This window comes from Sus scrofa, chromosome 3, assembly GCF_054392235.1.
Source record: "Sus scrofa isolate SSC_HxYL_T2T_F1_AM1 chromosome 3, Sscrofa_HxYL_maternal_Yorkshire_Landrace_v2.0, whole genome shotgun sequence".
Classification (NCBI taxonomy): Eukaryota; Metazoa; Chordata; class Mammalia; order Artiodactyla; family Suidae; genus Sus; species Sus scrofa.
The window spans coordinates 47,818,532-47,832,488 of record NC_139385.1 but is presented as its reverse complement, the minus strand read 5'-3'; the positions used below and the strand labels follow the sequence as shown (position 1 = coordinate 47,832,488).

The 13,957-nt window shown below is 65.3% G+C and overlaps 2 protein-coding genes across 6 annotated transcripts; one reads left to right on the top strand and one right to left on the bottom strand.

The window, feature by feature from the left end:
• Positions 1-652: 652 nt before the first annotated feature.
• On the bottom strand, positions 653-9,169 carry RGS11 (regulator of G protein signaling 11). Of its 3 annotated transcripts, XM_085018275.1 has the most exons (18): positions 9,062-9,169; positions 8,602-8,698; positions 8,473-8,523; positions 8,222-8,328; positions 7,584-7,635; positions 7,404-7,462; positions 7,109-7,185; positions 6,847-6,928; positions 5,735-5,803; positions 4,470-4,499; positions 4,321-4,382; positions 4,102-4,215; positions 3,910-4,025; positions 3,702-3,789; positions 3,470-3,608; positions 1,369-1,451; positions 1,191-1,293; positions 653-853 (listed from the first exon to the last, which is right to left on the bottom strand). In XM_085018275.1, the coding sequence occupies exons 1-17, from the start codon at positions 9,122-9,124 to the stop codon at positions 1,191-1,193; spliced, it is 1,392 nt and encodes a 463-aa protein (XP_084874401.1). In that variant the 5' UTR covers positions 9,125-9,169; the 3' UTR covers positions 653-853. The 3 variants fall into 3 exon arrangements, with proteins under 3 accessions (XP_084874401.1, XP_020942601.1, XP_084874402.1); XM_021086942.2 differs by having other exon boundaries at positions 653-1,293; positions 9,062-9,163; XM_085018276.1 differs by lacking the exons at positions 653-853; positions 1,191-1,293; positions 1,369-1,451; ... (1 more) ...; positions 3,702-3,789; positions 3,910-4,025 and having other exon boundaries at positions 4,321-4,396; positions 9,062-9,163.
• ARHGDIG (Rho GDP dissociation inhibitor gamma) lies at positions 7,120-13,840 on the top strand. Of its 3 annotated transcripts, none has more exons than XM_021086943.2 (6): positions 10,645-10,945; positions 12,553-12,732; positions 12,802-12,885; positions 13,132-13,208; positions 13,287-13,350; positions 13,444-13,840. In XM_021086943.2, the coding sequence occupies exons 1-6, from the start codon at positions 10,660-10,662 to the stop codon at positions 13,641-13,643; spliced, it is 891 nt and encodes a 296-aa protein (XP_020942602.1). In that variant the 5' UTR covers positions 10,645-10,659; the 3' UTR covers positions 13,644-13,840. The 3 variants fall into 3 exon arrangements, with proteins under 3 accessions (XP_084874418.1, XP_020942602.1, XP_020942603.1); XM_021086944.2 differs by lacking the exon at positions 10,645-10,945 and adding an exon at positions 11,274-11,510; XM_085018292.1 differs by lacking the exons at positions 10,645-10,945; positions 12,553-12,732 and adding an exon at positions 7,120-7,238.
• Positions 13,841-13,957: the final 117 nt, after the last annotated feature.

The window sequence follows — 13,957 nt, the reverse complement described above, 5'->3', positions numbered from 1 at the left end:
CGGAGGATCCTGCGGGAGTTAACTGTAGGCAGAACTCGGTCCACTCATCCGCTTTTCCTTGCAAAGGCGTGGGAGGCAACATCGAGGCTGAGGCTGAAGGGACGGGGACCTTCATCCCTGTTTGAAGTCGCGCAGCTCACACAGCTCTGGGTGACAGGGCTGCAGTGCCGGTCTTGTGAGTGAAATTCACCTGGGGGCTGGACGCTGGTCCCAGGATGATCTCCGCAGGAGCTCAGGATCTGGGCCGGGGAGATGACCTCCACCAGTAGTCCCTGCACTTGTAGATAAAGCAGCTGTGCCCATGGACACACTCTGGACGCTGGAGGGCGCTGGCGTGCCCATGCTCCCTGTGCTTGTGATTCCTTAGGGCACAGCTGGCCTGGGAGTGGCAGAGCTGGACAGCTTGACAGCAGGACAAGTCCCGGCCTCTGTGTTCCGTCTTCTGGAGCACGTGGGTCTCCTCTGGCCAGAGCGTGCACAGCTCTGCCCACTGCCTCCCATGAAACCAGCCCCAACACCGGCCCCTGTGCCCACGCCCCCTCCAGGTGTATGCCCCTCCCCCCAGACGCGCACCCCCCCCCCGTGCATGCCCCTCCCCCCCGTGCACCCCCCCTGCAGCCCCCCCCCAGGTGCACATACACCACACGACTTGGACCAGGCAGGACGGCCGAGTGCCTTTTATTTCTGTGCGGGACATGGGAGGGCGGAGGGCAGGGGCCGCGCTGGGCTGAGCCAGTGGGCTGCACCCACCAAGGAGCAGCTGTACCTTCACCCTGAGGCTGGGGGGCATTCCGAGCCAGGACGCCTGCCGTCCCTCTCCAGAGGCTCTGCCACCTCGGCTCTGAACCAGGCCCTGTTGCCGGAGGGGCAGCGAAGAGGGAGCCGTCTCTGTCCAGTTCAGACGCCACAGCCACGGAGCCTGCGGAGCCCGGGAGGCGGAGCGGAGCCGCACATCCCCCTGCACTCGCGCGCCCCCTGCCGGCGAGCTCTTGACTCGGCCCTTGCTCCAGGGGCGAGGGTGGCACAGAAATGCCAGGCGCTCTGCCTTCTGGTGTCGGTCCAGGGCACCCTGGGAATCTGCCCTGGGCCAGACCCTTCTGGGGGGTAGGGCGGGACAGGGAAAAGGTGCCTCCTGGGCTAGAGGAGGGTGACAGGGCGAGATGGCCACCGTCTCCCCCTCTCCGGCTCACCTAGGCCTCCCCGTCACCACCCGCGGGCTCCCTGGAGGTGGAGGCAGGAAGGAGAGCAGGGCTGGGGCTGGACCGCCGTGGCTTCCGCGTGAATGGGAACACCCTGCGGGGGAGAAGGGGCCTGAGGCACAGTCCTACCCGCCCTCCCCACCCCCCACCCCGGCACTGCCCGGCTCACCGCCGCTTCGTCTCCGGGGGGACCACGGCCTCTGCCAGCAGGTCTTTGTACAAGTCTGACTTCAGGAACCTCGGGTACGAGTCCTGCAAGAGACAGCGTCCGGCCCTGACCCCTCCCAGCTCCTGACCCCCCAGCTCAGCTGGGGCCCCTCCAAGCCGGAGCACAGGAGCCCCGGACCAAGTCAGAATCAGGGCGGACCTGCCGCACCCCGGCAGGAGGACCTGCCCCTCTGCAGACCAGGGTCGCAGCGCAAAAACAAGGTGGAGGAAACGGCTCTCAATTCAGTAGAGAGGGCCAGGAGTTCCCGCCGTAGCTCAGCAGAAAGGAATCTGACTACTATCCATGAGGACGCAGGATGGATCCCTGGCCTCGCTCAGTGGGTTAAGGATCCAGCGTTGCCGTGAGCTGTGCTGTAGGTCACAGATGCAGCTCGGACCCCACGTTGCTGTGGTGTAGGCCGGCAGCTGTAGCTCCAAATAGACCCTAGCCTGGGAACCTCCAAATACCGCACCTGCGGCCCTAAAAAGACAAACAAAAACAAAAAAACACAGGTTTTTCTCGCTTCTATCCATGGAAAGGCCAGAGCGCCACAACCAGCCTGAGAAAGGCCCAGGCGCTGTGGAAATGCCTGTCTCTATATCTGGGGCCCCTTAGAGAGCAAGCGAGCACTAGAGGCCTGGGCACAGGTCTCAGGACTCAAGAGCTGGAAATGGGGGCCTCCGCACATCCCATAGGAATAAGGACTAAAGTGGACTGAAACCCATCAAATACCGTGACGATGTGAATTTATGATGGCATCAAAAACATCCCGTCATATGTATGTACTACACTTTCTTTTTTTTTTTTTTTTTTTTTTTGTCTTTTTTGCCATTTCCTTGGGTCGCTCCTGCAGCATATGGAAGTTCCCAGGCTAGGGGTCGAATCTGAGCTACAACTGCTGGCCTACACCACAGCCACAGCAACATCAGATCTGAGCGGCATCTGTGTCCTACACCACAGCTCACGGCAACACGGGATCCTTAACCCACTGAGTGAGGCCAGGAGTTGAACCCACAACCTCATGGTTCCTAGTTGGATTTGTTTCCTCTGTGCCACGATGGGAACTCTGAAAAGTGGTAATTAAAGAAGGAATCATCAAGCCTCACTTCTGAATATGGCCAGTACCACTGGGCCAGCTAAGAGTGGAGAGGGGTGGTGTCAGGAGTAGACCGGCAGAGATGGGCTAGCATGTGCATCTGGCCAGCCCGGCAATGCCACTCTCGGCTCAAGAGAGACGCCTGGCCCTGTGTCCCCCCTGAGCGAGAGCCCACAAGCACCACCTCTGAAGTAAACACTCTGGACAAAATCCAACGACAACAAAACTGCAGACAGGATTTCCTGTCGTAGCGCAGCTGAAACGAATCTGAATGGGAACCATGAGGTTGCGGGTTCCATCCCTGGCCTCACTCAGGGGGTTAAGGATCCTGCATGGCTGGGGCTGTGGTGGAGGCCGGCAGCTATAGCTCTGATTTGACCCCTAGCCTGGGACCCTCCATATGCTGTGAGTGTGGCCCTAAAAAGCAAAGGAGAAAAAAAAGAAAAACAAACACTGAATGCCGTCTGATCCGGGCACAGCGCCTGCCGAGGCTGGAGGAAGGGGAACAGGCTCCACTGCAGCCTCCAGGAGCACCCGCCCTGGTCTCGGCCCCAACACCCACCCGGCTTCTACCTCCACAGCCTGACTGCCTCAGTCGCTCTTGGCCACCACGCCTGTGGCTTTGTCACAGCAGCGGCAGGAAAGTGACCTGAGGTCGGGGTGGGGGGAGTGGACCCGACTGGCTAATCCAGGACATAGAGTTGGGACTGTTGTCGTGTTTGGGTGCGATGCTGGCTTCTGCGGCCACGTTGGAAGGGAGGAGGCGGTGTGTGTCCTTGAGGGGGACCTCCCGCACCTCCTAAAGCAGGATGTCTGGAAGCGGCATGCCAAGCGAGGGGGCAGGACCAGCCCTGAGTTGGCAGCTTTGGAAGGTAAGCTCTATGTCCTGGGGGCAGCCTGAGCCTCGGGCGGCAGGACTGAGCCATGGGAGCCCAACTCTCGGGCGGGGTGACGGGGGGCCCCCACCTTCTTCATCAGCATGTAGATGTGCAGCTGGGCATCGTCCAGCACATGGCGGTGGGGCCGGCCCAGGCCCACCAGCGTCTGCTCCATGGTCCGGCTGTCTATGTTGACCCAGCGGGCAGCGCCAGGCGCCAGGAACTGCCTGTGCAGGTGCGGGGGGGAGCGGAGCCCTGGTGGGTCTGGGCCCCTCGGGGGGCTGCTGCTGCCACCGCCACCACCGGGCCCTGGCACTCACTGGTACACGGCGTCCAGCAGGGCGGGGACCTGGGCCTGCCCTCCATGGCGCAGCTCCTCACAGGCCTCCCAGAAGCTGAGGTTCTCGGCTGGGGGTCCGGGCAGGGGGTCAGGCCCACCCCAGGTGGTGGAAACCCGGGGATGCGCCGGCAGCAGACCCCCCCCCCCCGGCCCTCGAGGCGCCTCGAGCAGGGGTGGGGGCTTCTCACCGCTGAACTCTGTCCCGAGAAAGCCCATGAAGTGGGCCCGTCCCACGGGGTCTTCCAGGAGCTCCCGGAAGCTGAGGGCCCACTGCTCCACACGGAGCTTCGTGGGCACAGCCACACTGGGGAGGGCGGCGGGTCAGGAGCGCCCAGGGCGACGCAGCCGGGTCCCCTCCCCGCCCGGGCACCTGGGCTCACCTGGGTGCGTTCAGGGCCCAGTAGGCATCATCGTCCGTGACCCAGGGGTTGCTGGGCAGACAGCCGGTCATGATGGGGTCGTGCGGCAGCCGCTGGCTGCTGAACTGGAGGTACCTAGAGGAGGAGGATGCTGCCGGCCTGTGCGAGGGCACTGGGGGAAGGGTCCCGGCTGTGGTGGGAAGAGGGGTGGTCTCCTGCCGCCATCCCCACCCCACTCACGCCTCGAGGCAGACAGAGGACTTCACGCGGGCCCTGCCCAGTGCCTTCCGTAAGCACGCGACCTGGAAGGTGAGACCTGGAAGGTGGAGCTGGAAGCCCCCCGCCCCCCAGCCCACCCCTCCCCGCCGCCCCCCGCCCCCCGCACCTACCTCCTGCCTGTAGAAATCCAAGCTCTTGGTCTGGAAGGGCGGACGGGCTGCGGTTAGAGGGCAGCCCCACTGGGCACTGCCATCCCACCCTGCCCCCACCTCTAACGAGGGCTCTGATTTTCCAGGAAGCCTCTCGGGGCCTAGAGTGTGAACACTTCGGAGGGTCACCACGCCCTCGGGTGCTGAGTTGCCTTGAGTGTCCCCAACTGTCACTCTCTCATACAATTTTTTCTTTTTAGAGCCGCACCCACGGCATATGGATGTTCCCAGGCTAGGGGTCCAATGGGAGCTGCGGCCGCCGGCCTCCACCCCAGCCACAGCCACGCGGGATCCGAGCCACAGCTGAGACCTACACCACAGCTGACGGCAACACTGGATCCTTAACCCACTGAGCGAGGCCAGGGATCAAACCTGTGTTCTCATGGATACGAGTCAGATTTGTTTCCGCTGAGCCATAACAGGAACTCTACTCTGCTATTTTCAAGTGTCTTTAAATCCTTTTTCAAACAAGGTGCACCTGACAAGCTCTGCTCTTGGGGTCAGCTGGCACTCTTGGTATGAATCATGGGGTTCAGGCCTTGCAGGTGGCCCAGCAAGGGAGGACCTGGTGTCACTGCTGTGGCTCGAGTTCCATCCCCGGCCTGGGGGCTTCTGCATGCGACGGGTGTGGCCAAAACAAAGAACTCAGAGCCCACCCGCCACCTCTCCAGGGCTGCACAGCCAGAGTCCGACAGGACCTCTGACTGCCAGCTTTTCACCTCCGCTCTCCTTGCCTGACTCTGATGCTGACTGTAGACCCACAGTCGCGAACTGCAACCCCAGGTCACGACATCAGGTTTTCTTAGGCAAGTGCGTGATGGGTCTGTTCCATGCTCTGCGTGTCCTGGGATGTGACAGAGAGTGCTGCTGCTACTGGCTTGGTGTGTGTCCTGGTCCTGTTTCCCAGGTCCCCTAGACCCGGATCTGCCTGCCCACCCCTGCTGGGTTTGCTGTACTCACTCGCACCCGGGGCAGCAAGTGGGAGGCAAGAGGGGGCGTTAGTGTGGGGCTGGGGGTGAAGCAGGAGACACGGAGTGGGGCAGTCATGTGACACTGGGATGGACAAAGGGGAAAGTGGCTGGGAAGCCCCCAGTGGTCCTGTGGTGGTGGGGTGACCAGAGCGGGGGAGGGAAGGGGCGGAGGGGGTTGAAGGGAGCTAGAGCAGCAGAGTGAGTTTTGGGGAGCAGGAGGCAGGGCGTGGGGGGGCATGCCTGCAGGGTGCTCACCATCTGTATTCCCCTGGCACTGTAGGACCCCCGCTCTGGACCCTGCTCCAGCACGCTGGGGACCCCAGGCTGCAGAGGGGAGAGGGAGTAGGGGGCACAGCTCAGGCAGGCTGCTGAGACCTACCCTAGGGCAATGCTCCTTCCCCCCACTAACACCCACACACCCTGAGGCTCTGTGCCATGTCACCCTCTAATGCTGAAACATCCCTGCTGCCCAGCCCTACCCCCATGGTACCACCACCCCCTTCTTGGGCCCACGGCCCCTCTCCAGCCCTCACCCAGCTCCTAAAATGAAGTCTGTGCCCTGTCCCCCTCTCGTCCTTGCCTCAGCCAAGCTCCCCTCAAACTCCTGACTGCTCTGGCCAGATCCCTAACCCCCAGCTTCCCCCGCCGCCCCCCGCCCCCCCATGTCTTCCTGCTACCCTCTCCCTCCTCGCCCCCCCTGGCTGATGCCCCCTCACCGGGAGGTCCCCAACATAGGGATCCCTCGCCTGCCCTCAGCCCACTGACACTGCCTGGCCACCCCCAGTCCCCACAACCCCACGTGGGCCTCCCTGACCCTCAGGTGGAAGATTGTAAGGGTCCTTTTCCCAGCGACATCACGCACACCTGAGGCACTCATCAGGCCTGTGGGTCCTCCCACCCCCGCGCCAGCCCTGAGCTTCCATTCCGTCCACTCTGACTGCCGGCGCAGCCCGCGTCCTTGTGCCCCGGCCTCTCCATGGCCCCACACGGTAGGGGACTTTGAACCACCTGCCAGGCCCACAGTTCTGGGAAAGGCCTGACTGCAGGCGAGCAACCCAGAAGCTCCGGCTGGCACTATAGCCAAGCCCAGGCCCCATGCTCCACCCCTCCGTCAGGGCCTTCAGGTGTCTGCAGACCCAGAGAGAAGCAGGTGTGTCCTGCTCTGTAGGTGGGGGGCAGCTCGGGCCTGGCCTCGTGACCTCCATGTTCTAGTGACCCGCAGAACTCCTTGTCACCTGACAGCCGCCGCCCCCAAACCAGGTCCTTCCCGGGGCTCAGAAGGCAGGTCTGCATGAGCTCCTGAGGGAAGCACACCGACCCAGCAGGACCCGCTGCTGGCCAAGAACCACCTTCCACTAGAGACTCACCGGGGGCCTGTTCACCAGCCAGTACATCCGCTCCTGGCACGCGATGACCAGCCTGTCCCCCTTCCTGCGCTGCTTAGCTGCCCTGAGGGGTGGGCAGAGTTGGGGGAATCACCATGTGCACCACAGCAGCCCACCCCCTTGGGGCCAGGGCCTGGACAGGCAGCGAGCCCTGGGCGGTGCTATTTATAGGCCCAGAGGCCGCGCATGCCAGGGCATCGGGGCGGGGCCTCCGGCTAGGGCAGTGCCGGGGCGGGGAGCTCACCGCAGCTGCTCTCGAGCCTGCATCACCACCAGGTCCCACGTGTGGCTGATCTTCGCGTGCAGCTGGTCATACTGCTCCTAGCGGAGGGTCGAGGTCTCCAGAGGGCAGCTCCCTCCTGTGCCTAGCTCTGGTGAGTGCACGCCTCCCCCGCCCCCTCAGAGACCACGTAGAGTGTCTGTGCTTGGGTACCTGTCATCCTGGGGCCCGGGCTGTGTGCTCCCGGACCACAGACGGGGTTAGGATTGCTCTGGCTGGACTGAGCCCGGGGTGGGTGGGAGGCAGGGGGACGACCCACCTTCTCGTAGTCTACCAGGGCCCCCTGCCTTCGGATGTGCTTCTTGGCCAGGTAGATGGCTGCAAGGCCAAGGCACAGGCTGCAGAGGAGCAATGTCTGCTCCTCCTCTCCTGTGACATCCCCCCTGAGGCCACTGGTCCTGAGGATTTGTCCCAGGCGAGCCCACTCCTCCTCACTCACCATAGTCCAGCTCAGCAGCTGGCCACAGGGTGCTCGTCCAGAAATAGGGTGTCTGGTGCCGTGCAGGGATGAGGGTATCTGAGACCTTCTGGACCTTCCCCACCCCAAGAGTTGTCCCCACCCTCTCGGCTCCCTTGGGAGGGGACAGGGCTGGCTTAGGGGTGTCTGTCTGCCCATGGCCCAGAGGCTCAGCTGATCACCTCCTGGACTGAAGCTCCACTTGGTTTGTTGGGTCTGGGCTCCCTGCCTGGGCCCCGGATGGAGTTGTGGTCTGGGCTGTGGGGTGGGGACTGAGGGCAGGCCCAGCTTGGGCCCCCGCTGTGGCCAGGGACACATCCTGAGGTGCAGGGATCCTGTCCTTAGGTCCCTCACAGCCTCCTCCTTCAGGCATGGGGGCCTAAGGCCCCACGTAAACTGGTGGAGTCCTCTGCAGGTACCACCCCTTACAGGGTCCCAGTGAAGGTCCTTCCCCTTAACTTGGTCCTTCTGTCACAGGGATGCTTCCACCTCGGGCCTTTTGGGGAAGGGGTGATGGGACATCACAGGTCCTGCCTCTGCCCCAGTCCTGCCCCCCTCAGGAGTGCCCCACAGTGGGCTGACTTGGGGGAGGGCCCCACGTGCTCCCACTTGAGCCGAACCTGGAACCTATAGGGTGTTTCATCTGGCTGGAGCACCAGGCGGCGGTGGTCCCTCAGTGGGTATAGGTAGCCATGCTGCACCAGGAGGTTGCCCAGGTGGAGGGCCTCTGGGGGTGAGGTGGTGAACTCTCAGTGGGGGGAGCCTAGCCACGTCCCACCCAGATGGAGCCCCCTCCCCAGCTCCTGGGCTTGGCCCCAGCACTAGCGCATCAGCACAGCGACCCCAGAGCGGTGGCGGGCTGACCCCTTACCCTCCTGCTGGATGCTGTACTTCTGGATCAGCCACTCCATGACCTCGTTGCCTGCAGAGCAGACTCTGGGGTTGGGGGAGGCTGAGGCGGGGCCTGCACCCCCCCTCCCCGCCTCCCGAGGTGCCTCACCAGTCACTGCGTGGGGAATGACTGTGACGAGCAGGCGCTGGCTCCGCAGCTTCACGCCCTGGTCAGGATCCTGCATACTCACGACCACCCGCTCCATCTGGGCGAAGGAGGTTGAGGGGCTCGCGCGGCCGGCCTCCCCTGCCCCCAGAACCGGATTCCCCGGAACCGACCGGGATGAGCCGCATCAGTGTGCTTGGAAGGGATTAGTCCACTGGTGGTGGGATTTCAGGCCGCGGCGGATCGCGGAGGCGCGGGAGGGGGCGCAGGCGAGGGGCGACCCGGCCCCGGGGTCTCCGCCGCCCCGCCCGGGCTCACTCGGTGCCATCGCCCCAGACCCGCGTCCACCCCGGCGCGCTCGCGTAGCGTCCACATTCGCGCGCACCCGCACCCACGCCTCTCTTGCCCCTCCCGGCTCGCGTGCGGGGAAACCCGGCGAGCAGGCAGGACCCCCAGCCCCCACCTTGCTCAGATGCGGCCTCTGCGTGCGGGGCTGCCCGCCGGGGGACGCGGGGCCGGCGGCCATGGCGATGCGGGCCGGGCGGGGCAGGGGTGTCCGCGCCGCTCCTCCCTGGCCGCCGCCCCGCCCCGCCCCGCCCCGCCCGGGACTTAACCCTCCGAGGCCGCCGGGTCTGGGGTGCGGGGCCGCGCGGGCGCCCGACCCGCCACCCCGAGGGAGCCCCCCAGCTCCGGAGAGGCCGAAGCCCCTGCCCCCCGGGCCTTGCCTGGGGCTTCGGAAGGGGGCTTGGACCCACCCGAGTAGCGTGGGGGGTGTGAGGGATTCTGGCTCGGCTGGGATGGGTGGGGAGGCTTGGGATTAGGATGGGAACTCAGGGTCACGATAGGGGCTCAGAAAGGGGCGAGTGTCTCAGGAGAGGGGACTTGCGGGAAAGGCGACCTGGGGCGGGGGTGGGGGGGACGACGACAAAGGCTTCGGGGGGACTGCAACCCCTCCTCTGTCCAGCAAGGGATCTAACTGCCCTGGGAATGTGTCCCTGCAACTGTGACACCGTGCCTGACCCAGGCGGGCGCTACCAGGTTGATGTGACACTAGCGGCACAGGTGTGTGGGGTGGCGGTCCTTGAGGTTTGGGGAGGATAACAGGCTGCTCAGCGGCCTGGGGGTCCAGTTGGGGAACAGAGACCCCAGCCAGGCCACGCTGAGACTGTGGGAGGGGCTTTACTGGGGAAAGAGGGTCTCTGCTCCTGCCCCCCAAGAGTGGTGGGCAGCCTCTGGGCTCAGGGCCCAGCCTGGCCTTTCTCTCCTGCAACAGCTTGGCCACCCACGCCCACCTTGTTAGGGACATTTTTAAGTAGTGCAAACAGGTCTATTTCTGTTATTTAGGTGCTGGGGGCAGGGCAGCGTGTTGAGGTTGGCCTTTGGCAAAGCCAGGTCCAGGGTGAGCAGGGGCGGGGGCACTGGAGGGGCTCTACCTGCTAGAGTCCCTTAGATCCGGGTGCAATTCTCTCACACAGGCCTGGCTGTCCTCTCTGGATGGGGGGGGCTTCCAGAGAGGCTGTAGGCCACCAGAAGCCAGAGTTTCCCCGCACCTGGGGACAAGTGGCCTCCCTGACCGACTCCCCCCACCCCAGGGAAGGGACAACAGGATGTGACCCTAGAAGGGCCTGGGTTCCAGCTGGGGAGCTCCTGCCTTGGAAGGATTGTGGCAGGTGGGCACCATGGATTGCTGGCCTCCCTCCCAGAAAGGGGCTCTTTTGGGCAAGGGCAGATCTGATCCTTGGGGGTCCTCAGGAGGGGGGGCTGAGGGGTGTGAGAAAGCAGGGGGTTCAGGCTGCTGTTCTGCCCCCACCCCCGCAACTGGCCCGCTGTCTCCAGGCTCAGGTCCCCCTCACTCCTGCCTCTGCCCCGGGGACCCCATCTACCTGCCCCAAGGTCTGTTTAGACATCGAGACCAGAAACCCCTTCTGTGCCCCCTTCTCGGCACTCCACCACCCTGTCCTGTTTTGGATCCGAGTCCTTTTCAACCCAAGACAGGGGCTGCCCAGCGGAAAAAAAACCCTCCCATACGCTGATGCAGCCCAGTCCATAAACACTTGAATAATGGTTGTGTGTCTCCAGATTGCACTGAGTGTGTGTGGGGGTAGTGGGGGGATTGGAGGGGTGACTAGCCCCTGCGGGTGTGGACACTGGCCCCTCTGTGCTGATGACTGTGAACCCCTGGGGTGCAGGCCCAGGAGACGGCGGCGCAGACACACAGGGCAGCGCCCTTCCCCACCCCCACCCCCGCCCCCAAAGGCTGGGCAGACTCCAGGAGTCCCCTCTGCCCAGACCCAGGCTCCAGTGGCGCAGAGGGTAGGGCCCCAGGTGCGGCCAGCACAGCCTGTAGGTAATGAGAACCTGGGGACTTGGCGGGGGGGCGCGGGGGCGACACGCACCTGCTCCCCTTGGCGCCCCCTGCCCCACCCGCCCCGCCCAGAGGGCTTCCCCGGAGACTCCCAGGCTCTGGCGGCGCCGTGGGGGCGGGGCAGCCCTGATGGCCAGAGCAGGGTGCAGGCGGGGCGGGAGGCTGGGACCGTGATCGCGGCCGTGTGCGTCCGTGTACGCGGCGGCCGTGCGGGGTCCGGGTGCGCCTGCGGCGGGGACGACCGGGTGCCGGAGCCGAGCGGGCGACACGCGCGTCTCTGCGGGGCTGCGCGGGGTCCGCGGAGCGGCTGGGGGCGCGCGGCGCGGGCGCGGGCGCGGCGCTGGGCGCGGGGGGCGCTCCCGGCCGGGATGAGCTCACCGCAGTCGCGCCGGGGCTGAGCGCCGAGCCGGGCGGCGGCGGGGCGGGTGGCGGCTGCTCGGCGGCTCCGGCGGCGGGGCCGGGCCGCGGGCCACCATGCTGGGCCTGGACGCGTGTGAGTTGGGGGCGCAGCTGCTGGAGCTGCTCCGGCTGGCGCTGTGCGCCCGAGGTGAGCGGGCCGGGTTAGGGCCAGGGCGGCCACGTGGGTGGGGGGCTCTGGCCCGGGGGCTCAGCCCTGCAGGGCCGGCTTCTCCCCCGTGGAAACTTTGGGGGCGCTCGTGGGAACCTCGCGGCACGGTCCCCCCAGCTGGGCTCTGGCGGGGGTGGGGGGCTTCGTCCAAGCTAGATACTCATGGGGCAACAAGAGTGGGCGGGTCTGTTGGTGAAGCCAGAGTGGCAGGGGGGACCCTCTCCCCTTGCAAAACCTGCCCCTGAGGTCCCCTCTCCCTTGGGTGGGGCTGGAGCTCCTTCAGGGAGGGTGTGGGTCCTTGAGAAGACCCAGGGGGCAGTGGGCAGGGACTCAGAAAGCCCCTGCCCCAGGCACCAAGGGAGCTGGAGCCTAGGACTGTGGGAAGGGCGCAGAAGGACCCCTGCCAGAGCCCCATGGGAAGGGGCCCAGGAGACTGAGTCTGGAGGCACCTGGGGAGCTGGCCTGAGCGCAGGGGTTTGGAGAGAACCCTCACTGCCCTTCAGGAGCATTATGGGAAGGAAACCACGGGGCTGTGGGAGACCCCTGAGAGGAGCCGTGGGGTGGAGGACCAGGGAGCATTATGGGAATATGGGAAGCGGCCCTTGGACACTGGGGAGCCTGGAGGGCAGTAAAAAGGCACAGCCTCTGATCTAGGGAAGGCCTGAGAAATCTCCCCTCTGCAGTGGTGGACCTCACCCCTTGGGGCTGTCCCCCATTTGGGGTCTTCCTTCCCCCGGCCTTTGGCCTCAAGGTCAGGGAGGGGCCCTGGGCAAATGCCTGGGTCAGGACGAGGCAGCCTCCAGGGTCCACTTGGGAGCTTCACCCAGGCCCAGGCCCCAGGCCCCTCCCAAAGAGGTTGGCTGTGGGTGCTGCTCTGCATCTTCCCGCCCCCCCCCACCCCCCGTGCCCTGAGCCTTCACAGCATCCTAAGTTCCTCTGGGCAGATGGGCAGATGGCAGGTTCCTGCAAATGCCAGGGTCAGCTGGCAGCAGCTGCTCACACACCCTCCTTGACTCCCCAGTCCTCCTAACCGACAAGGAGGGGGGGCAGCTGCCGCCAGATGAGGTGCTAGACGAGGCTGTGCCGGAGTACCAGGCCCCGGGGAGGAAGAGCCTCCTGGAGATCCAGCAGCTGGACCCGGACGATGAGAGCCTGGCCAAGTACAAGCGGGCGCTGCTGGGGCCTGTGCCACCTGTCGTGGGTACGCACGTGCCCTGGGCTTGGAGGGAGGGCAGGCAGGGGCACCTGTAGACTTCTGGTTTCTCTTCAGACCCAAGCCTGCCCAACGTCCAGGTGACCAGGCTGACACTGATGTCCGAGCAGGCTCCAGGGCCCATCACCATGGACCTCACAGGTAACTCTCGCACTGCCTGGCGCAGCCCTGAGCCCCAGCTAGGGACCTCACAGGTAACCCCCTCTGCAAAGCACGGACTGATCTTTGGGGTAGAGACCCAGGCTCATGACCATGGGCCTCCTGGGCGCCCCATGTGCGATCCCAAGTCCTTAGACCGTAGCCGCCGAGGATACAGCCCCCCGGGGGCTCCGGGGCAGGGTCTCGGCTCTCACAGGAGTTCTCACGTGGCTGTACTTTCCCTAACAGGGGACGTGGCTGCGCTGAAAAGCCAGGTGTTTGTCCTGAAAGAGGGCGTTGATTACAAAGTGAAGATTACCTTCAAGGTGAGGGGCTGTCATGGGGGACACAGCCGGCCACAGACCCAGCCCCCGAGGTCCCCCTTAACCCCCCCTGTCCCTCAGGTCAACAAGGAGATCGTCAGCGGCCTCAAGTGTCTGCACCACACCTACCGCCAGGGCCTGCGTGGTGAGGGCGGCGTGGAGGGGGCAGCCCGGGCGGGGCTTCGGGGCGGGGCCCATGGGGCGCAGGGAAGTCCCTGACACCCCCGCCCTCCCCCAGTGGACAAAGCTGTCTACATGGTGGGCAGTTATGGCCCGAGCGCCCAGGAGTATGAGTTCGTGACGCCGGTGGAGGAGGCGCCCCGAGGCGCGCTGGTGCGGGGCGCCTACGTGGTCACGTCCTTCTTCACGGATGACGACAGGAACCCCCACCTGTCCTGGGAGTGGGGTCTCCACATCTGCCAGGACTGGGAGAGCTGAGCGCCCCCCGCCCGGGGCTGTCTCCCCACGTGGGGTCCTGGTTCCCCCCCGCCTCTCTCTGTCAGTCGCTGCAAAGGACCCCTGCGCCTTCCCTGGCCCCTCAGTGACCCACGCCCTCTGTCCTGTCCTAGGGTGCCCCCTTCCCGGGCCTGGCGCTGTGCCCTGAACAGCCCTATTAAACGTCGCTCTGTCTCGGTGCCCTGGTGTCGCCTGTCTGCCTCCCTCCCCCGGGCTGGGGGAGCCTGCTGGCCTTATCTTCCCCGCGACCAGGCCTGGGTGCCACGTGGCGGTGGCTGCTTGGCCCCCGGCCCCCT